A 23210-nucleotide genomic window follows, 5' to 3' on the forward strand; every position below is an offset into this window, starting at 1 on the left:
CTAGTTTATCTGATAAAAGAAAAACCCATCCAGCGAGCTGGGCAACGTTTTTTTTTAATTTTTTTATCTTGTCTCACAAAGACTCTCCCCATCCCATTCTCATAGAAACATCATGCGTGGCACCCATATCTGCAGTGTCCTACCATCTGCTGAGCGAGACGTGCCTACTTATCTGTAAAACCAGTTCAAGACACATTGGCAATAGGTTTAAATAGACAGCACTCTTTTGAGAGCCTAAAAACCTGGCCATGTGTACTTGGGTCCTTGACATTGTGAAAAATACTTGTCACACTGTTGTGTTATGTTATGTATATCCTGTTCTTCCCATTTCATTCTTGTTTTATGGGTAAGTGCTCTCCTCTTGTTGGAATGCTAATGGGAACAGATGCTTTTTTGTCTTCTTTTGCTTAGGCGTGTGGTCTTTGGTGGCCCACTAGGCTCAAGAATACCAGTCACCTTTTGTTCTGCTAGTTTAAACTGTGGGAGGTTATATTCTCCACAGCAGATGGTAAAATATGATTATGGCGACATTACAGTCCCCTGGCTGGTGAAAGGAGTCGAGAACAAGAATTACCTGATACTAATCAGGTTGTGCTCCCCTGGAATTGGAGCAAGACCTGGCTAATTGTTTCCATGTGCAATGCAGGAGATAAGTGTGTTTTGCCAAACGCACGTGTGCGCGCACACACACCACACACACACACACACACACACACACACACACACACACACACACACACACACACACACACACACACACACAAACATTAACGTCCTTACATTAGAATCATGCTGCTTCACACCAAGGCAGTGGTCCAAATTGTTGTGCAATCAAGTGTACAATTATCTTAATTTACCACCATATGTAAATGGACACACACACACACACACACACACACACACACACACACACACACACACGTTGAATGTTTACTGAATACCACCCCTTACTTCCTACCCCATCTTTCCGCTTTGCTGTCCAAAATCTTGTTGCACAATGATGACACTCACTGAATTGTTGAGGTTTATTCTTTAATATTTATTGCTATTATTTTTCTCAGCCTTAACATGTGTTCACAAAATACACAGAATAATACACTGAAGGATAATCTTCATATGCTGCTGGACCATACATCACTGAAATGAAAAAAAGAAAAAAAAAAAAAAAACAGTCGCTGTTCTGATATGAGTGTTGAATCACGGGATGATACCATCATATTACACGTTGCAGGCGTATCTGGTATCGTGTTTGACTGATTCAGTGACAGTATTATATTACATGTTTTCCCGTTTCCCAGCGATTGCTTCAGCCTCTTTTCTAATGTATGTGACTTCATGACAAATGTGTGGTCTGGACAGACTGTTGGGGGGGAACGAGTGAAGAGTTCCACATGCTTGGCAGCGGAGAGCTTGTCTACTGTACTGCCACATCACCAAGACACCCACCCTGGGGCCCTGCTTGTGTTGCTCATCCTCTTTGGAAGCAACAAGAACACAGTGAATAATGATGCAGGTATGTTTTGAATAGCCAATGTTCGGCTGTCGTTGCTGTTAATATTCCCATCACATAATCAATACATTTGGCAGGAGTGACTTTTGTTTTTTGTCTTTTTGTCATTTATTTCTATCATGATGTATTAATATTGATTCTAGGACACAGTTGTTGTAAGCGCTGGCACAGACTAATGTGCTTTGTAACTGATTTGCTTACTCTGTCTGTACTTACAAGCAGGGCCTCCAGAGGTGGGCCGGGCTCACCTCTTTGAGAGGGAAAGTGAGAGAAAAAAAATTATTTTTGTCGCATTTATTTATATTTCTCTTGTTATATTTGAACACTTTCTTATTATGTGGGGAAACAGGGTATCGCGCCAACCATGGCGGTATTATAAGAACTGGAGAAAGTGAACAAGTCCCGCCCCCATTCATTTCAATGGGAATGCTAGGCTAGTGAAAATTGCCAAAATTGAACGATTTTTTCAGGCTTCAACATGGCGTTTCAAGGGGCTTGTTTCCGGTGCCGTTTTACTTAGCCAATTAAGTGCCAGGTTACTGATGAACGTAAGGTACAGAAGGAGAGCTTGTGCCCACACTAAGCTCGTGCATGAGCTGAGAGTGGAACAGCCACCAATCAGCATGAGGAAAACGGCACCGGACATGATGTATTTCTGGAAAATGGCGACGAGTGCCTTGCTAATCGGCGAAGCTAATCAGTCAAATCCTGACCCCCTGATAAGGCGCCAACGACTCCAAGCCTCCAGGCGTTAGTTCCAATAGTGCATCAGTACTTCAGTCAAAAGAGAACTCGCACACCAGTGTTGCCAATGCAAAGTTTAGACGTGCAAAGTGCTACCTAGGTGCAAAACGTTTTCGGTCCATTTCAGGTCTGAATGGAACATCTTCTTATTGAAATTAATTTAAATTTTTAATAATTTAAATTAGATTTTGTCTGGAGTATATATAGTCTTTTGAGTCCTGTGAGGGAAATTTGGTCTCTGCATTCAACCAATCCGTGAAGTAGTGAAACACCCACAGCAGGTGAAGCATACTAACCCAGAGCAGTGAGCTCCCAGCCACAGCAGGTGAAGCATACTAACCCAGAGCAGTGAGCTCCCAGCCACAGCAGGTGAAGCATACTAACCCAGAGCAGTGAGCTCCCACCCACAGCAGGTGAAGCATACTAACCCAGAGCAGTGAGCTCCCACCCACAGCAGGTGAAGCATACTAACCCAGAGCAGTGAGCTCCCACCCACAGCAGGTGAAGCATACTAACCCAGAGCAGTGAGCTCCCACCCACAGCAGGTGAAGCATACTAACCCAGAGCAGTGAGCTCCCACCCACAGCAGGTGAAGCATACTAACCCAGAGCAGTGAGCTCCCGGCCACAGCAGCGCTTGGGGAGCAGTGAGGGGTTAGGTGCCTTTCTCAAGGGGAGCAGTAAGGGGTTAGGTGCCTTTCTCAAGGGCACTTCACCCGTAGGCCTACTGTGTACAGTAATTTCCCACATATAAGCCGCATTGTGTAAGCCGCAGGACAGTGTTTTATGCAAGTTAAAAGAAACAAAACCACATCAACACCATATTAACGGCCCACCTGTGTTAGCCTCATAGCTGAAGAAATTTAGCTAAATCAATGTATAAGCAGCGGCTAATAGTCGGGAAATTACGGTAGATGTGACTATGGGAGAACAGTGTTCAACCATTCCCCCCGCCTATAGGTCAGGGATCAAACCGGCAACCGGCCTTCGGTTACAAGGCCGATGCCCTAACCAGTAGGCTACGGCTGCCCCACGTGAAGGAGAGGTCACAAAGCTAACGAGAGGTCACAGAGTTAACGTGAATGCAAAAGGAGAGGTCAGAAATCTAACGTGAACCGGAAACATGGTTGTTTCCCCCTTCATTTGCAGACCTCGGGCTATGAAATGGGCACTAAAAAAAAACGGGCAAATCTAAACAAAGGAACAAAGGACAGGGTGAACACGAGCTGTGACCCATCCATCTGATCACCGTCTCCCTCTACAAGTTAAGTTGCCACTTTGAGTTGGAGATTCAGGTAGAGGTTGCCGAAGCCTATTGTGAGCGGTCTTTGGCAGCAAGACAGCCAATGCAACGTGCAAAGTAGAGTTTAAAACATTTTTATGGAGGATTCTTTGAGTCTCTGAATGTGGGACCTGCATTTACCTACCGTTAGTGCTTTGTTTGGCCGTCTAAATAAATTGCATGGTAAAAAAAATGGCATGATATTCTCATTTTCTGACATGCACCTGCATACAGTAGCTTGCTACTTCAAGTGTTGTTATATGAGCCTATATATAATTCTAATGTCCTGAATTTCCTTTCACATTAATGTTATGTTAGAGATCATTAAGCTAATGAGAGGCTTTTTTTGAGCTTGGCAAGTCTCGCTCCAATAGCCTGTTTCTCACTGCTGTGTCTTGCTTGTTAAGGACAGGCAGTTGCTGCAGGCACCAATTTCAGTGAGTCAAGGGGAGGAAGCTGATGCTGCACAGGTGTGCAATCAAAAGTGTGTAGGTTTAATGTCCCGTACTGTCATTAATCTGGTGAATTAGCATGTGTGTGGAAGAGGTGTGTAGGGAGAATTATGTGGCAGGGGAAGAGATTAGAAAGGGATGATCAGTTTTATTTGCACAATTTTATTTGCATGTAGAGGACATGGAAAATGTATAATTTGTCTGAAATAACTTCCCTATCCCAGAACGCACACACACACACACACACACACACACACACACACACACACTCATACAAGCACGCACACGCACGCACACACACACACACACACACACACACACACACACGTGCACACATGCATTTAAATACGCCCTTGGAGAAGCCCCAAGCCAGCCGGTTTTGAAAACCTATCCAGGACGAGTAATCGAACCTAGGGAGAGATGTTTCTCTGTCTTGACCCTGACTAGAATATTCCTTCGAAAAATATGTGTGCTTTTGTTTCCCCATGTGGGCTTTTCAGTCTTGCCTGCCACGACAGAGATGATGCATTTGTGATGACAGGATTTCCTGGAAAGCAGCAGTAGGATGGGACTGTGGACTGCAACAGCGTTGAGCCAGGTGCGTCAAGGCCTACATGCATGATGTCTCTCGCTTGGAATGAGTATAAAGCTTGACAAGCAACAGGTTCAGTGCTTCACCCCTTGGCCCTCAGCATGTTGAAAAGAACAGATACAAATTCTACATGAAAATAATTGGAGAGTTGGTTACATTTCTTGCAGTGAAAGAGCTGCCATTGTGTTGAGATCAGGGCAGTACTAATGATGAGTGTTAAATGTGCTGATGGCCTGGCTGTTGGTCTGAAATTATACGAATACACACTTGAGAAGGATACAGTATGTAGGCCAAGAGACGGAGACCAACTCCGCCATGTTGAATACCAATGTCAGGTGACTCTACCGCGCAAGCCTATGGGGTGAAAATGCTATGTTTAAATGAATCACTTATTTTCACCATTATAGCACAAGACAATGTTATCAACGTTTGTTAATATTAAAGGCCCTTGAAGACATATTAGCATCCAACATGGTACAAGTATCCCTAGGTGGCCAGACTCTCTCTACATACGGCTCTATGTACGCCTATCTTTTTTTCTAACCCTGGAGTTGATGATGAATAAGCTCATTTCCCAAAAAGTTGACGTGGTCCTCTATGAATCACACATTTTATCATTGGCAGGGCTCTGGTCCATGTTCTTGGCATTTTGAAGTCTGCAAACGCTATTTCACAGTCACAGTCGCAGTATGCAGACATGCAGTGCCAGTGAGGTTATTCGTATTCAGTCATCAGTTGAAGCACTATATGCCTACATACTGTATGCGTGCAAGCACACACACACACACACACACACACACACACACACACACACAGGCAAACACCCACATTGGCTGCCAGTTTACAGTTTATACTAGTTTGAATTTACAACATTTATTATAGGTCATAAAGCTAAATTAGAGGGCTCCCGCCTGCTCCTGCAATAATGTGTCATTTTCAGTCCTGCTCTGTAAAAGCCAGCAGGATATGCAGGAGGGATATACGTAGAGCTTTTAAAACATGCCACGCTCTCTAATCTAAATGGCTGTGATTTCAGGGAAGAAAAAAACATGGGGATCTATATGCACAAATCTGTGGAACAATGTGTGCTTCTGCAGCTGACAAAGGGCTTCTTTCTGAAACCTTCTTTTTCTGATATTTTTGTAACTGGAAATGATAATAATTGTGGCTTCAGAAACAAAAGTACCACATTTGCTCCAGCCATCCACTCAACTCTAATCGGCTTAACTCTCCAGACAGGTAGACTAGCTAGACCACCCACTAGTGGTAGTACTAGTGTCAGCCTCAAAGCTGCTGCCATAAGTCTACGTACTGTACATACTGGCAACCTGTGTAATGTGAGATTGACATGACACAGAGTATTCACCATGAAGACATTTTTTAATTAAAAAAACAGAACAAAACAAAACAAAAATTGTGCGTGACATTCTCTACATCATTATATACAGATCAGGGAGGGTATGCTGAAGAATGGTAAGGAACGAAGGATGATGTTACAAGATATTATGCTCACAAGCTTTGAGCAGGTTGTAAAAAGGACAAAGAAACGTATTTGTAGCAGCAACATAAATGGATCATCTCAAAAGATAAGAATAGAATAGAAGTAGAGGAAGCAGAAGATCTGATCGCTGCACACCCTGAAACATCAATCTGGAATATTGTTGTTCAGCTCCTGATCTATTCTTGAAAGAATCAGTCCAAAGAATATCAGGAATATTTTCACATGTACATTAAGTACTGTAAATCAAAAAGTTTTTGGACATGTTCTAAGTACTTTAAATGTGTACAGATATTATGACTGCAGTGAAGCATTTGGAAATGTGTTGGCGGTGTCCGGGACAGGCATAAACTGCCTTTACATTGTACTTAATATTATTCAGATCGTAATTCACATTATGTATATATATATTTATATATATATATATTTTTTTTAAGACATTCAAGATGTCAATAAATGGAAAGGTTACTTTGAAGCGTGTCAGTCTTATGAAGATGTTGGCCAATGTCAGACAGTTCTCTCCCAGTTCTCTACAGCATGTGCCTCATACTTCCTATGAGATCATATGGGACTTGGGCATTTTATACAGAAAGCAGTGCTACAGGATTTAGCTTATACTTTGGAAAAAGTTAAGTGTGCTACAAGCTGGACTGACGGCACAGAAAAAAAACTCCTGCAGCATTCTTTAAAAAAGAAAAAAAAACAAAAGAAAAAAAAAACATCCACAGATTGGGAAAGGATATAATAAATAAAACAAAATAACTTAACACAACAACAACAGAAAATACAAAAACCTAATTTGAACTTCTACCATTTTTTTCCATATACATGTACACTGTACCAGAGGTGTTTAAATGTATTTAAATATCCACATTGAATTGTTGTTGTGAATTTCTTATGGGATGCAGGCATCCATTTATGTGTTTTGGAAGAATGCATCTTAACATACAGTTGTGTTTGGGGGATGGAGTGATGGGCTCTTGACGAGGGATGGGGATGACTTCAGTGGCCCAGATATTCCAAGGATGTCTTGACCGGTCAGTTCACTCTGTCGCTGCCTGGTGCAGAATGTTCATCTATGCCTGACGTCCATACGAGCTCCAAACACTAGAGACCACAACTCCATTTCAACTGGACCGATCCGGGTTACCTGTGGAACTTGCTCCCCTGACTGTGATGGCCCACGAGGTAGCGTCTGGCCTCTTGTTGTTGTTGTTGTTGTTGTTTTTTGCCTCCTGATTGCTCAGGTAACACAAGTTTTGGTAGTATATGTTGTCCGGTCTGGACTGGTGTATTGTGTCTTTCTGAGGCACCTTTAGGATCGGCCTCTGGCCCGACGCCATCGGCCCTCTCTGGTGCTGTGTGCTGTCCTGACATCCTCTGAAGACGTCAGAGCTTTCGCTTGTCAGAGGGTGGGTGTCACCGGTGTCTCTCATCCGTCTTTCTCCTGTAGAGTGAAACTGGAAGCACAGAAAAAAAGAGCTTGACTCAGCAATGTCGTTTGAATGAACTTACAGTATACCATTGTGTGCTTCCATGTTTTGATAACTACTAAACTGATTTGGCTATGGAAATCAACAATTTATATCTAATTGTGTTTGCCCATGAAAAATCATAATAATTACTATAAGTATTATTATTATTATTATTGTCAATATCTTTATTAATATTGTTGTTATGATGATGATGCATTGGCTAGCACAAATGTTGAAGTGCATTTAATATTAACCGTTGATTTCCACAGCTCAATCAATTCTACAAATATCAGATTATTCTTTGGCCTTATGTTACAAGGTCTGTGCTTTGAATCAAGCATTTGTAAATATTTTGATTGCCATGGTGTGTTGTGGGACAGATGATTTGTCAACCGTGAAATGTATGTTTATCACAATAAATATATTTAAGTACTATATTTAAGGTAAACGGTTCAGGGATTAGAACAGCTAATTCACTAATGGAAAGCTTGCCTGTCTTCCTCTGAGGAATTTCTTAAAGAAAATACTTCCTTGTAACTACAGAGAGAAGGAAAGAGCCCTGATTTGATGGAAAAAGTGTTTTCAGCAGGGTATAACAATGGAATGTGCACTCTGAGATCCAACCGTCCTGACAGGTCAGCTTTGTCTCACAGAATTAAATCACCAACACAGACACAAAGACGCACACACAAAGACACACACACACACACACACAAGGCACTCTTCATTTCTAGGACAGTTCCTCTCTCTATCTGTGTTTCCTTATGATCTCTTGTCTGTCTGTCCTCCCAGCTCACATGGCTTGTCGATGATGTTTGGAATCAAACATATGGTCTTGTAATGAAAACATTCCATTACTTAGGCCAACTGCTTCATTAGGGGGGACATTTTTTTTTAGCTCTACTTGGCAGACAAAGCAAATATCTCGATCTGCTTCTCCAGAGTTTGTGTGGGGGCATAAAGCACATCTGCAACGTTTTTTGTTGGGGTTACTTGCAATGAACAAGTGACAAATGCAGATACGTAGGTATTCCCTATGCTACTCCATGCCCTTGTCCTCTTGTGGGAGATAACCGTAACAAATCCATGAGGGTGTGTTTTGCTGTGCTGACGTGTTTGTTTTCTAAATGGATTCATGTTCATTGACCAGACCTTAAAGGCAGCTGGGAAGTCAACTGACTACTGCACTGGTTATGTTTCCGAGAACGTTTTCAACCTCTTTGTTCTCCCTCCCTCTCTTGGCCAAAATGCCTAAGATTCTGATCCTATCGACTGTACTGTACATGTCTCTACAGGAACATATAAACAATGCAGACCATTTAAAGTGCTATCTGAGGGGAAAGGAAAAAGCAAAACGGGACAACGGGCCGCAGTAAGTGGCCCTGCCCTGCCCTGTTGCTTTGCTCAAGAGGGACTCCGAGAAATGATCCAAGGAGCGGAGAATCGGCCTGGTCAAGATCTGCCAGCCGCTCCGCTTCCACCTTAGCAGTGATTTAAGGAGTTCAATCACACCAAACAAAAATGTCATGATTCCATCTCATAATCTCCACGCTGTTTATTTGAATCATTGCGAGGGAGGGATAGATTTCATTTCATCATAAGCGAAGCATGTGGGTACAGCCTTTTTTTTGTCCTGCTTTTTACACTGGAAAGCAAAGTGATGTTCAAACTTGGCCTCTCTCTGAGGCTTAAGTCACGTCCCAATGTGTATAATGTGAAAGACAGACAGGATCTCGTTTGTACTGAAGGCAAGCGTTGCTACCTCCGTCCATTTTTTATTGTAGGAAAAAGATGTGAGGTCTTTGGCTTCCTAACTTTGTTCTGCCAGTGCAGTAGTCAGTGAGCCACTTGCTGGGCTTTTGTGTATTCAGGTACATTTTTAACTTTATTTATTGAATATTTACATTAAGAGGGCTTGTCTCTCAGGGGAGTCTGACATTGCGGTCAGCGCTGTAGGTCTGCCTGCCTACTAGATATTCTGGCATCAGATTTATTTAGCAGTTGATTCCAAGGAGGTGTCAGACATGAAACAGAGCGGGTGTAATGATTGATGAGCTTAAAATGTTTTAATCAAGGCGTCATTTTTGCCGCTGAGCCTTATAACCACCTGGCACATATATAGCATTTCTCCGCATTAAGAAGCTGCTAACACAACTAGATATTGATCTTACTGTTTCTTTTTTTTTGTGGTAGTATAGCCAACCAATATTTCTTCCTTTGCTCACTTGGAAATTCATGAACGAAGACATTTTGATTCCGTGAACGAACAAGTTCCCCAGCTTGTTTACATTAAATTTCCTCCTTGTGTAGATGTGAGATACTATCTGTGCAAAAATCAACTCAGCAACCTCCCTTAAGTATTTGATCTTGTGGTTGAGGTGCAACAGTGTATTGGAAACTTCTGTCTCACCTAGCCATATTCCCCAAAAAAGAAGTCCATTTAATCTCCACTTGGCCTTTGTCAACTTTGATCTGCTCTACTTGGCATCACAAATACACTGCAATCAGGCTTCATTCACTGATGTTTACAGGCACAGTTTCTATTTAGTCCCCACCACATTGTGTCCGGCCACACCTGCGCTTACATCATAACCATTTAAGGACTAAATATGTCCTCATACATGTTACAGTACAGTATGTCAAAACACATTAGACACGATGCTCTCATCAGACAGGATGCCCTCATGAAGCAACCAAATCCAGGCCAGGAATAGAAAGCGCTTTTGTGTTTCAACTTTGACTTTCTCGTAAAGTTTACATCATCAGTGTTCCTTTTTTAGCAATTATATTATTTTCCGTTCCCCCGATTTGAGCTAAGGGGGATTGTCACAACAAATCAACCTTGCTTAGCTTTAGCCAAAAGAAATGTAGCCCCAAAATGTAGCCACATGACAACATTTCCCTATTCCAATTCTCCAATGAGGGATTTGATCAGAATTTGCTTAAAGCCTCCGTACTTTTAGCCATTCAATTGGCATGTCTTGGTCTCCCTAGGCCTAATGCCTAATCTGCCATGCAGTAAAAGCTAAAGTCCAGTGAGCCAGAGAGCCCCTGCCTGGCTATGCTTACCTGTGTTCAGGGCAGTTAATATTGACCATGTCATGGTCTGGTGCTAATGCAGGGCACTGCACACGAATGCAAAACCTCTCTCTGCCTTTACGGTAGCACTGAACAATTTAATAATGCATGCCTAAAAATACATATTCCAGGGCCACACCTCTTCCAACTGTTGTTTGGAAACTCCCTTTAAATCACGGGACTACATACTGTATGTCAGCTCTGTGTGTTTTCCCCAAACGTAGGCTATACATTGCTGAGGTGATTTAGTGGTCCAGGCGTACAATGTAAACCATGTGTTTACTTTTTCCTTTTTTAAGGTGCAAAATCACAACCATATTTCTGACACACAATGGTTGGCACACGAAATAAGATTACAAAAAATGTGCATGAGTAAGAGCAATAGGACACTGTAATATAATTATTAAGAAAGAACCTAAGGAAAACATTATGGAGTTATTTGCATTGCATCACTTTCGAAAACAGTTGCAGGTTGTGAGATTAATTGCAGGATTATGTAGGCTGGTTTTCTTTGTCTGAGTTGTTTCTGTTTACTTCCTTGGCAGCTTTGTTTGCTTCTTTTTCTGGTGAAATTTGGTAGAATTCAATTGGTCTCGTCATCTTTGCTACATACAGTAAGTGATGATTTGCCATAGGCCTTTCGATTAGGATTTCAGGCTTATGTAATTCCCATGAATTTAGCATTACTGCTTTCAAGCGCAATCTATCCATTTCCCCTCCCTGGCCCTCCAAAAGCCTTTTTCATGCATGAATACCTGCCATACCCAACACACGAGGGGCACTGCAACAGTCCAGCCCACAGTAGCAGTACAGTCCACTTCACAGGGTTAGAGCACATGCCTCATGTGTGTCTGTATCTTTCTGCAAATCATCAGTAATGAGGATAGCACTGGCATGGTGGAGAACGGCCCAAGGGGACCCACATTTCAACTGGCTAGGCACCAACAGACCTTGTGTCTCACTGATCTTGCTCACTGCTTGCGGTGGTGTGTTTTATACGCTGTCACTTCAAATCCATTAGCGGACTGAATGACCGCAGTGATCTGAGCCAGTCAGTGGGAAAAGGATCTTCATGTGATTTTGTAAATTAACAAAGTTATGTGTCCTGTGTCCTGTGTCAACAACACCAGTGAAGGAGCAACAGCTACTCTCTCACATCTTGGTCTTAATAAAGTTTAACATCGGTGCCATGATAAAACATTAGTGATGAAATGTATTTTTTAGACATTTGTTTGTGCCTCAACAGTGTTTGCTCTGACTTTTCTGTCAGATAATGTAGTAAGCAGTGAGCAGTCTGCCCAAGTTAAAGACATTTTGTCATATTTATAGTCTGTGAAGTGAAATCTAGCATGTCAAGATAATACTCTACAAAATGTAGAGCACACGGTTGATCTAAATTCAAGCATAGCAAGAGATCCAAATGTGGTTGATTCTGGGCAGACAGAATCGAAGTGGACGATGCCATGCAGCCCATGTGTAAATCATTTGTCCTCTGTGACATCTGAAGACAAATGTTCTCTCTCTCTTTCTCTCTTTCTCTCTCTCTCTCTCTCTCTCTCTCTCTCTCTCTCTCTCTCTCTCTCTCTCACACACACACACATATACACACACACACACACAGACACACACACTACTTTGGATCTGATGCCTTCACTTATGTCCAGGCCAGGTTGTAGATAACCTCTGCCCCTGATCCGGTGTGTGGGAGAGTTTAATGTGGGACACTGCTGGGCTAATCCTGCTCCCAGGGAAACATGATTTCACCCGCTCCCTAGAGTGCAATTGAGGGGTGTGCCTCCGTGCTGTTCCCAACCCGGTGGCAGTCTGCCTCAAACGAAAACGAGAAAACAGAAAACAACCATGCCACTACATGCATTCCAGCCACACACACACACACAAGTGTTGCACAGCCAAGAGACGTGAAGTGCAAAGTATTAATGTGCTGGGCAGTGAATGGGACCAAAGTAAATAGATACATTTGTGATGGTCAGTCAACACGTTGGCCAGAGCATGTTCAGTAACCGTGTGTAGGCTAAGGTGTTTATCGTTTTCCTATTCTGAGGCTCAGTGAACCTAACGTGGTTGATATCGTCGTGTGAGGGTTCACTACTCCCCGTGAAAAAGAACCATGTGAGGGCGATCACAGCACTACTATCTGCACCCAAGTGCACGAGACTTGAATTCTGAAGCAGCTGTTGTCCCCTCGGACTTTTACAGAAACCCATGATGCTTTGCATGAGAAAGCCCCCCCCCCCCCCGGCCTCAAAGACGTTGATTGAATTCCAGTTTTATCACCCTCTTCACAAAACATTCTTCTATGACTTACTTCACAATGTCAACATAGATCAAATTAGACAATGCTAGTAGTGCCCCCCTCCCTCGCACTACTGAAACCTTATTTCCTGTGATGGAATAAGCTTCACTTGTGCATTTGGTTGCTCCTTGTGACTTATGACCCGTCCATTAACACTGAGCATACACTGAGATATCTGGTAATTGATATCTCTTTGCGTCATCAAGTGCTCATCCTCACCCTACTTGAGAACACTGCTACAGACTAAACAATTATTTTCTTGAAACACAACACTGGCTTTCTAGGAACCCATCATTTTCAACCAGAACAGTTTTTTTTATATTCCAGAGACAAACAGTGGCAACACAGGGAAAGCAGGGGGGGGGGGGGGAGTAAAAAAAGAAAAAAACACTCCTCCCATCTCACATCTCCCACTTTCCTCTAAGTGCATACGTGACAGAAGCAGCAGGCTACAGCCCATGTTGATGTGGGTGTACCGAGATTGCTCTCACAGAAAATAAATCACTCTGTCTCCCGCAACATGTTCCCTCTTTGACTCCTTGTCTTCCCAAGCAAAACAAAACAAAAATGATTAGCTTCTTTTCATTTTCTATATAGTTCACCCTTTAACACCCGTTAAACCTGGTGCAAAAAAACTTTAAACAAACAGCACTGCTTTGAGAAAGCCTGGCCTGCACCTTACACCACACCCACCAGTGACTGAAGAGTGAGACACATTTGGACTAAACGGACCAATGACCCTTCCTGCATGTATCGTTCCTCTCACTCCCACAAAGAGTCATTTGAACTCTGATCTGAAATGACTGACCCCCCCACCCCCACCCCCACCCCCACCCCCACCCTTCTGTCAGGTGGGACCTATACAGATCTTTTTGCATGATGCACGGTTGTGCCAACAGCTCAGGGATCTCGACTTGTCCCCACAGCTGCGGTTTTCCCTTGGTTGCTGTTGGAAGTATTTTCTGCTCTGTGCACACACAGCAGCACTAGAAACAGCATACCTTATTATACTCCAGCTGTTTTACAGACCTCTCAATCATTACGCAGCGAGATGGGCTCTGTGAACGCAGCATGGCTCCAAAACAAACCACCCGCCGGCCCCAGTTCTCAGCAGAGATCCTATTTTCACTTAACCTACCCAACTTGCTATCTGTCTCGACCAGGGAAACAGTCGTTCATCATCTGAACCGCTCTCGCTCTCTGACTTCATCGTTTGATCCCCCCCATTAGATCCCATTGATTGCTCCCTCGGCCTTAGTCACAAAGCACCACGACGAGTACAGTAAATGGCCATTTTGTGTCAGGAATGTGCTGATAGTGTTTGCATATCTGCTTTAGTTTCCCATTACCTTCCTCTGGACTAGAGACCAAGTGTCATTATCTTATTTGTCCCAGACAAGTTAGGACAACAGTATCTAAACTGCTGAAGAAACATCATCAATCAAAGCACATCTGCATCAACTGCCAATATACATAATGGACAACCAGCTAAAAAAAAAAAAAACGAAGCAAAAAACAAAACAAAACAAAACATTTCCTTTCAACACCATTCCCATAATTATCCATTCCCCCTAAAATCAAAAACAAGAATCTCAAAAAAAAAATAATAATAAGTCTCCCAAAATGTGATTAAAATGCAGAATTACTATTACAAAATGCAAGTTCAGTATAATCAATGCAAGAGCGGCCCCAGCCGTGGCGCAACTGGCTGGGGCACCTGCACCGCACGCCGGCGACCCGGGTTCGATTCCCGTCCCGTGGTCCTTTCCGGATCCCACCCCAGCTCTCTCTCCCACTCACTTCCTGTCATTCTCTCTACTGTCCTGTCCAATTAAAGGCATAAAAAGCCCAAAAAATAACCTTTAAAAAAAAATCAATGCAAGAGCATGTACTTATTCAATATGAACTGGCTGCCCCCTGCCTATTAGCTCAGTCCTGGGCTCTCCCTCTAACAGGACCGACGGTGTTGCAGCCGCAGCCTGAGTGACCAGGAGAGGCACTGCCGCTTGTCCACTGACTTGGGCTTGATAATATCCAGCACATGCTGCCTCGTCCCTGCCTCACAAACAGGGAGGGTGGTCTGCCAAAGCTGCCCCCCACCCCCACCCCCACCCCCATCCCCAAGTGTTGCCTCCAGCTGCTAAAAGTCTCTTTATATCCACCTCCAGCTGTCTAGCCACGGTCCAGTGTATGGAGTACGTGCTCCCTGTATGTCCTCGTCGCATCCTCTCCCAGAGTAAATGATGGGTGTCGAGATGGGTGTTGTGTTCCTTTTAAGGAAGGCTGAAATGTTTTAAGCCGTATTGATCTAAGTATCTCACTCAGAGCACACTGAAGTGGAGAGCTATTTCAAGATGCGAACAATAACAGCACAGGGAGAGAAGAGAGAGAGAGAGAGAGAGAGAACGACAGAAAGAGAGAGAGAGAGAGAGAAAGGGCGAAAGAAAGAGAAGGAGGAGGTAAAAGACCTGCATTAAATTATCCCTTTGGTGTGTAGCACACAAGTTGCCAATTTCTGACCACAGTCCTATACTGTAGCTGTTGAGCAGAGCCTATATGCGGAGAGCGATGATCAGTTTCCATATTGAGTTAATATCCTGGAATGAGGATTACCTCATTGCTTACTCTCCCGGTCCTCACAGCCACTCCGCTGTGCCCTGCACACCCACTCCAGCCTTCTCTCACACACACGCACACACACACACACACACACACACTCACACACTCACACACATGCACACACACACACACACACACACACACACACACACACACACACTCACACACACACACACACACACACACACACACACACACACACACAGACACAGACACACACACACACAGACACACACACACACACACAGACAAACAGACACAAACACACACACACACACACACAGACAAACAGACACAAACACACACACACACACACACACATTCACACACACACTTCCCCTTCTCCATCCACACGATGCCGTCCCAATGTGAAGTGCTGTTTAATGTGGACCATGTGCCCTGCCTCAGAGGCATACCTGACTATTACACCTCCTGCAGGACCACACTGTTCTATTGGGATACTTGCATACTGTATGCAATTCCAAGACATGTGAAGATGTCAATCATGTCAATGTCAATTTATTTGTATAGCACTTTAAAAAACAACAACAGTTGTCCAAAGTGCTGTTGGACATGAAGAAATGCACAGCTGACTCATTTCCGGATACGTTTTTTATACAATTTAATTTTACATTTTGACATTGTCCATAGACATTATCTTGTAGAGAAAGACTGTGTTTAGACTTGCTTGTTGGATTATTTGGAAAGAGACGCTACGAAGGCCGCTATGAAGGCACACATGATTAGATGAATATGATAAATATGGCTGATTTAGCATGTTAGCTCCACTCAGGTTTGACTTGGTTCAGCTAAAATGGTTCAGCACCTTTGGCAGGTCAGATTCCTGCAAATCTGCTGGTATTAAATCAACAGGCATTTTATCACCACAGAAGAGACAGCAGCCATGGGTGGACATGGACTGTAAGTGGATGAAAACAAATGGAAGAGAAATATACCTCTCACAGAAAAATGTTGTATTTAATGTTGTTGGGGTTCATTTGGATGCTGGTATTCCTGTATACAATGAGTACAACCCACTCTAAAGAGAGTCCAAAATTATTAAATCGCTTTGTAATGGACCATGTCAAAATACATGCCTGCGTCATTACACGGTCACTTTTGCTTGTAATATGTTTTTTTTTTCTTTCTGAAATTCCTTTAGAGGGTCTTTTCTTTTCCCAATTAGCATTATTTCAATTTTCTCACAAGAGTTTGACGTGCCCTTTCGGCCAACTATTTCTGGTCTATTTCTGAGAGGTGAAAAGCATTTGTTGATTTAGGCCAGTCATCAATAGTGAAACGTCTGGATTTTGCTCCCAGAAAACAGGCTTTGATTTGTAGTATGCAAATGAGCATGAGGAATGTGCCTTTGTAAAGACTCCATCTGACCCTGAACCTCCACTGAAGAGTAGCCTAACGATGCCCTGTTTTTCTGTATGTCTTGCTTTGGATAAAAGCCTCTGCTAAACATCAGTCAACTTTAACTTTGTTGCAAGATAGCCACTCCACATATTTCATGTTTGTACTGCTCCTACCTATACTTATTCAATATATATGAGCACCCGACAAACATATAGTTAATGTACAATTATTACAAGACAAGTAACGCCCTGGACTACATCTCTGTATCAATAATGCGTGGTTAGTTTCAATGCTACTGAGGGCAAGTATTAATTTGCCTAGTGAATGATTCAGCAAATCCCGGCAAAAAAAAAATCTAATTTGCCCTCTGTAATCCCTAAATACTTTACTACATCGACTCGAGCTCTGCTTGCATTGTTCTCCAAGACAACCTCCGGGCACCTGCTAAAGTAGCTCCATATAATGCAATCAACACGCTCACTTCCCTTTGGCAGCTTTTTAATGAGAGTGCAAAGTAAACCCTCACGGCTCCAGAATAGGACCCGGGCCAGCCACGTGCGATCATACGCTCCGCACTCTGGACAAGGAGCACACAAACAAGTTTTACAGTGTGGTCGGTGTAAGCAGTCCTTTTCCACGCTCTCGCGATAGCCGCTCTTCTCTGTGTTGGTGGTAAACAGGCCCTCTTGGTTAAGCGGAAGTGTTGCGCGGTGGTGATAAAGGCTTTATCAGCTGTGGTGGGTGTCGAGCAAGGCAGCCGAGGGCCCCTCCAACACACACAAACCCTGCTCACCTCCCAGCACAGTTACTGTACTAAGCCATGGCCACAAACAGCCCATTCATTTCTGCTGGGGAAAAGCGCTTCTCCACAATTCTGTCTAAATTCTTAGAACATTCTATTGTTTGTGAAGGTGCTTAGCTTGTCTGTCACCTGCAGTGAGTATTATCTTAGTATAAATATGACACACATACTACAATGCATCACTCATTACACTTACAGTGGCCAAACCATCCCTATGTGCTCTGTAAACCATATACATTTCAGTATATTCAAATAACTAAAAGGCCAGCACATTTACCATGGCTATGACAGTCTTGCTGCTGTGTCATAAAAAAGTGCTACTTTCCTTGACCCAATGGACTGTATAATTCTTCCTTTAAACAAATAAATAGCAAAGGTGACCTCTTCAATTTCCTGTCACCTGTCGGGACCTCAAACAGCCTACTCCAGCCTGCGGCTTGCAGAGGAGGAAATGACCCCTGCATTACTACACAATTTAGAATCATTATTAACTTAAAAACAAACATCTGCCTTTTATATACAGTATATATAAAATGACTGGATTCAGCCCTATGCATATTCCAGGTAACATAATACAGAGAGGATATTGGACGCAGAGTTATTGGATAATCTTAGAGGTTTGAAATGAATTATTTTGCAATTTGTGGATCTGGAGGGGAAATTGGTGGATACTGTTTGCTGATGAGGTCCAAAAGAGATATTATGACATAATTTGAAAGATCGAGAGCAATTTACCTCAAGTATTGAGCTTTTGTGCAATAAAATGCGATTGTAAACACGACAAAGACATGGTTGGATGCAATGTGCATAGTAGTAATTTCTTTTCAAGGCCTAACAAAAATCTCTCAATTCTACAACAATTATACTGTATGCCTTGCATTAAGCAATCAGTCCAGCATTATATTGCAAAGAGTCTACATCCCTACTCAGTTCATACATGATGTTAAAATCCAGAGGACAGAGGTAAGGTTTTCCACATGGAATACATTTGTGTGTCTACGTGTGTATGTGTGAGTGAGCAATGAGCATTGTTTCCATTAGATCGAGGGCAGTAGGCAGTACCTCACAGAGAATGTCCCTAGGGTTAGGCTATAGTGCATGCTCCGAGCACACACACACACACACACACACACACACACATGCGCAGCTGTGGTGAAACACTTCTGTAAAACCACTTTTCCAAGAAAGTAGAGGCTAAAAGTCTTTTTCCAGGGCATAGATCTTGTTTTGATCCATATTTTAGCCAGCTGTTCATCTTAGTAGTACTACTACACCGCACAGTCAGTGACTGTAGACAGAAAATGCACATCTTGACAAGGCATCTGCGGAACTAAAGAATATCCAACCATGTAGTTGAGTATTCCGGTGGTGATTAAAAATACTTCTCTTTAAGTCTCGCCTGGCATTTTGTGCAGGATTGCTTAGGTTTTTTTGCAAATCAACATTTTTCTCTCACCATTTCTAATGGGGAAAGAATGATCATTACTTGGCCCTATTGCATCTGCCAGTGTATATTTTGTCTTTCTAAAGCACAACTCCCAGTTATGTACAGTAATAACTGCCTCGCTGGGGATATATTTTGATTTCTGGTTTGCTTAACTTTCACCAGCAGCACTGTGTGTGTACAGTGGGGCATCTCAGCAGTCACGCTACATTTACTCTCTGAATTGAGTTCACAGGTCAGAGTGTAATGCTTAAGACTCAGAGTCACAGCAATGCACTAATTAGGCGTGCTTCAGATAATTACTTGTTCTCTAGATACGCGTATTGTCTTTGCTTTCAATCTCTAAATGAAGCAAGTTTTGTTTTAAAAAAAAAATAATAAAAATCTCTGCTTGTGTACAGTCATCATTATTTTGGTAATCTTGCCACGAATCATGTGTTCTGAGGATTTTTTAAGTGGATTAAAAAAAAATAGGTGCCAATACCAAGCCAGTTATTTTACTGAGAGTTATTCTATGTGCATCACTGTGATCAACGATCCCAATTGAGAGGGTAGATAAAGGGCTTCCGATACAACAGCGAAATGTCGGCTTCACACAGTTTCAAGAGGGAGTCTGAGATTTAGCGGGCTCTGCTTCACCAGACTGTCAGTGCGTTTGAAAGTCCACGCACCATCCCAACACACATGAGGGAATATAAAGAGAAGGCTAGACCTTGAGTAATCTGAGACTGCCATGTTTCACACTCGCATGTTAAACTGCATAGGTCATCCTCTATTTAAAAAGGCTCTGGAGAGAATGAAAAATGCTCCAGTTCTATGTGGGCATTTACGGCAAAAAAAAAAGGGCACTGCATGGGAAACATTACCTGTTAACTGCATTGCGCCGGTTCCCACAGACTTGCTCTACAGAGAGCACTCTGTCTGTGCAACTGAGCGGAAAGCCCAAGATGAGGTCACTGAATAGGATGTTGTGCATCCTCTAAGCATACTGTGTCCTGCTCACTGGCCGCCACTGTCTATTATTTCGCCTCGCGCCAATGAAAAATGATTTGCCTTCATGGCCAGCTGAGGTTTTTTTACTGTAGCCCTATGAAGGCCCTCAAAACAACTTCAAAGACATAAGTAGTATCATGTAACATTTTGAAAGAAATTGACTTACAATTCGGTTTCCGGCTCGGAGAATTCGCTGAAGTGCGTGCTGCCGTTGGAGTGCGGTTGTCCCGGCGATAGCTCCTCGCTCCGGTAGCTGCTCTGGCTGCTGTGAAGGCTCTCGTTGCCCTCGACGCCCGGGCACTCCAGCCCCGGCACCGCCGCCGCCACCGCCGCCGCCACCGAGGGCGCCTTCTGGAAGGATCCGGCCATGCCGGCCTCGGCCGAGCCCAGGAAGCACGGGCAGCGCGTCCTCAGCTCCTTGTACAGGGAGTTCATGCTGGGCGTGCGCAGCCACGGGCAGCCCAGGAGGTTCTTGAAGGCGGTGCGGAACTCGGGGCTCCGGCAGTAGATGATGGGGTTGAGCCCCGAGTTGATGTAGCCCAGCCAGTTGAGCAGGCGGAAGACCCACTTGGTGGGCACGTTCCGGTCGAACACGTTGTTGATGATGTTGGCCACGAAGAAGGGCAGCCAGCAGAGGGTGAACGTGCCCATGATGATGCCCAGCGTCTTCAGGGCCTTGTGCTCCTTGACCACGGTCAGCCGCGACGGCCGCCGCCGCGAGCCTTTCCGCTTGGGGTTCGAGCCGCTGTGTCCACCACCGCCGCCGCCACCGCCACCGTTCCCTCCGCCACCACCGCTCCCTCCGCCGCACCCTCCTCCTCCCGGTAAGTTGTTGTTTCCGTGGAGACTGGGCTGCTGCTGCGTGCTCATCCACTCGTTCTGGAAGCGCTGGCGGCTCCTGTCGATGAGCTGCACCTGGCGCGTGGCGATGATGAAGACGCGGGCGTAGACGAAGATCATGATGAGCAGCGGGATGTAGAAGGACACCACGGACGAGCTGATGGCGTAGGGCATGTTGGTGACGAAGTCGCAGCAGGTGGGGTCGTCGTAGCACTGCTTGGCCTCCTCGTCGCCCACGGCGCGCCAGTACTGGTTCATGATGGGCACGAAGGAGATGAGCGCCGACAGCACCCACACCAGGCACACGATGAGCCGCGCCCGCCACTTGTTGAGCAGCACCTTGTGGCGCAGCGGGTGCGTGATGGCGATGTAGCGGTCCACGGCGATCACGCACAGCGTCTCGATGCTGGCCGTCACGCACAGCACGTCCACCGAGGTCCAGAGCTCGCAGGCCGTGTTGCTGTTGAGCTGCCACTCGCCCGTCACCACGATGGTGGCCCCCAGCGGCACCACCAGCACGCCCATGATCAGGTCGGCGCACGCCAGCGACATGATGAAGATGTTGGTCATGGTCTGGAGGTGCGAGGTGCGCGCGATGGCGATGATCACCAGCAGGTTGCCCACCACGATGATCATGATGATGAACACCATGAGCACCAGCAGCCAGGGGCCAGACGCCTCCTGATAGGGGCTCGTGCCGTTGGTTCCGTTCATATTGTTCGGAGGGGACGCCGCCGGCTCGATTCAAATAATACGCGGTGTAAGAGTAGCCTTTCACAACTGACGTGTTTACAAAACCCTAAAGAGAAGAAAAGCGACATTCCTTGTATGCATCTTTGGGAACATGAACATAAGCTCTCTCTAACTCTGATATGTTAAAAAAAAATCTGTTCTCATGTCTTGTTTTTAGAAGCTGTAAGAAGATGTTAAAAATATGCTGTTATCAAAGAACCTGACTGTAAAATAATTCTAACTCTGATCAGTGCCTCACTACCTATAAAAAGTTGCTTTTACCTTTCCATCAATGATCCGAGGGTCAAGAAAGACCAAGAAAAGAGTTCTTCATCTGTTTTCAAAAGCAACATGTTTTCCATATCATATCTTGAACTTAAAATGTCCACCCAGATGGTAGAAAAACATTGCAAATATCCTTTTTTGGAGGCTCAGCCAGCATTTGTGAAGTCCAGTCAAATGTCTCCAGTTGTCCTTGCATCTCAGTGAAAGGCATAGAAATCTAGGAGTCTATCCTGCCATTGCAGCCCCAACGTGAAAAGTTGAGTGAAATGCGCTGGGCTCTGTAATCCACGCGTGGCTGCTGCCACTGCCTGTGACAGAGAGCTTGAAGCGGTGACGGAGGAGAGAACCTGGGAGGGTTTAGAGCCAGTGCAGCCTTCTTCTCTAACTGTCTCCCTCCCTCTCTCACTCCCTCCCTCTCTCTCTCTATCTCTCTCCCTCTCTCTCTCTCTCGCTGCGTTCCTCTCTCTCTCACACACACACACACCCACACGCACATACAGAGTGAAAGTCGTGTTTAGCCTGGACTCTGACTTTAATCGCACAAGCTAAGGGGGAGGAGTCCCAAAGTGTGCCCATGCTGAGGGGACTGCCTTTGAGAGATATAGGAGCTAACAGTCAATGTGTGGCCATTTGCACTCCTTCACATTCTATGTCTATTTGCTTTTTGTTAATCTTTTTCTTTTCTTTCTTTTTAAAAAAAAAAAAAAAAAAAGGGTAAACCAGCAAAACCTCCATGGCTCTATTTCATACTTCATGTTCTGGCAGGTAAATTGTTTATGCTGCTGTGACAAACAGGTGGTTAGGGTTCAGATTCCTATGGTAAACAGACGTCTTGCTCCAGTAGCAGTGTTTGCACTGTTCGCTTGTTAACCCCTGACTTTCAGCCGATAGTATCCATAACTGGATGGACTTGTTCACCAATGGCTGCCCAGATACCTATCTCCCAACCATGCCGATGCCCAAAGGAATTATGCAACACATTCCAGGGATCCACAGTCACCCTTACATGCTGACAGTAAGCAGTGCTCCTATCAAGGGATCTGTCCGTCCATCACCGTGTAGTCATCAACCGGTAGCCTAATGCTCATAATCTGTACATGGGTGTTTGAGTCATTTCGAATCGTTTCAGAGAAAAGAACTAAAAATAGTAGAACTCGCCTCTCTCTGGTTTTCTAATGAGCGCCACAGA

The 23210-nt window shown here is 44.2% G+C and overlaps 1 protein-coding gene and 1 long non-coding RNA gene across 4 annotated transcripts in view; one reads left to right on the plus strand and one right to left on the minus strand.

Annotated features, from left to right (window-relative positions):
* LOC134088599 (uncharacterized) overlaps window positions 1-23210 on the plus strand; it is a 48726-nt gene that overhangs the window by 894 nt on the left and 24622 nt on the right. The window contains exons 2-5 of one of the 3 annotated variants that reach the window (XR_009939981.1): window positions 1360-1513; window positions 3943-4005; window positions 4529-4585; window positions 12252-12443. This is a non-coding gene — a long non-coding RNA (uncharacterized LOC134088599). Of the gene's footprint in view, window positions 1-1359; window positions 1514-3942; window positions 4006-4528; window positions 4876-12251; window positions 12444-23210 lie in introns of those variants that run through there. The other 2 variants (XR_009939982.1, XR_009939980.1) reach the window with 2 other exon arrangements.
* adrb3a (adrenoceptor beta 3a) lies at window positions 5941-22504 on the minus strand. The gene is made up of 3 exons (XM_062542629.1): window positions 22019-22504; window positions 20331-21803; window positions 5941-7537 (listed from the first exon to the last, which is right to left on the minus strand). Exons 2-3 carry the CDS (start codon window positions 21716-21718, stop codon window positions 7510-7512), a joined length of 1416 nt encoding a protein of 471 aa, XP_062398613.1. The 5' UTR covers window positions 21719-21803; window positions 22019-22504; the 3' UTR covers window positions 5941-7509.

This window comes from Sardina pilchardus, chromosome 8 (genome assembly GCF_963854185.1).
Source record: "Sardina pilchardus chromosome 8, fSarPil1.1, whole genome shotgun sequence".
Taxonomy (NCBI): Eukaryota; Metazoa; Chordata; class Actinopteri; order Clupeiformes; family Clupeidae; genus Sardina; species Sardina pilchardus.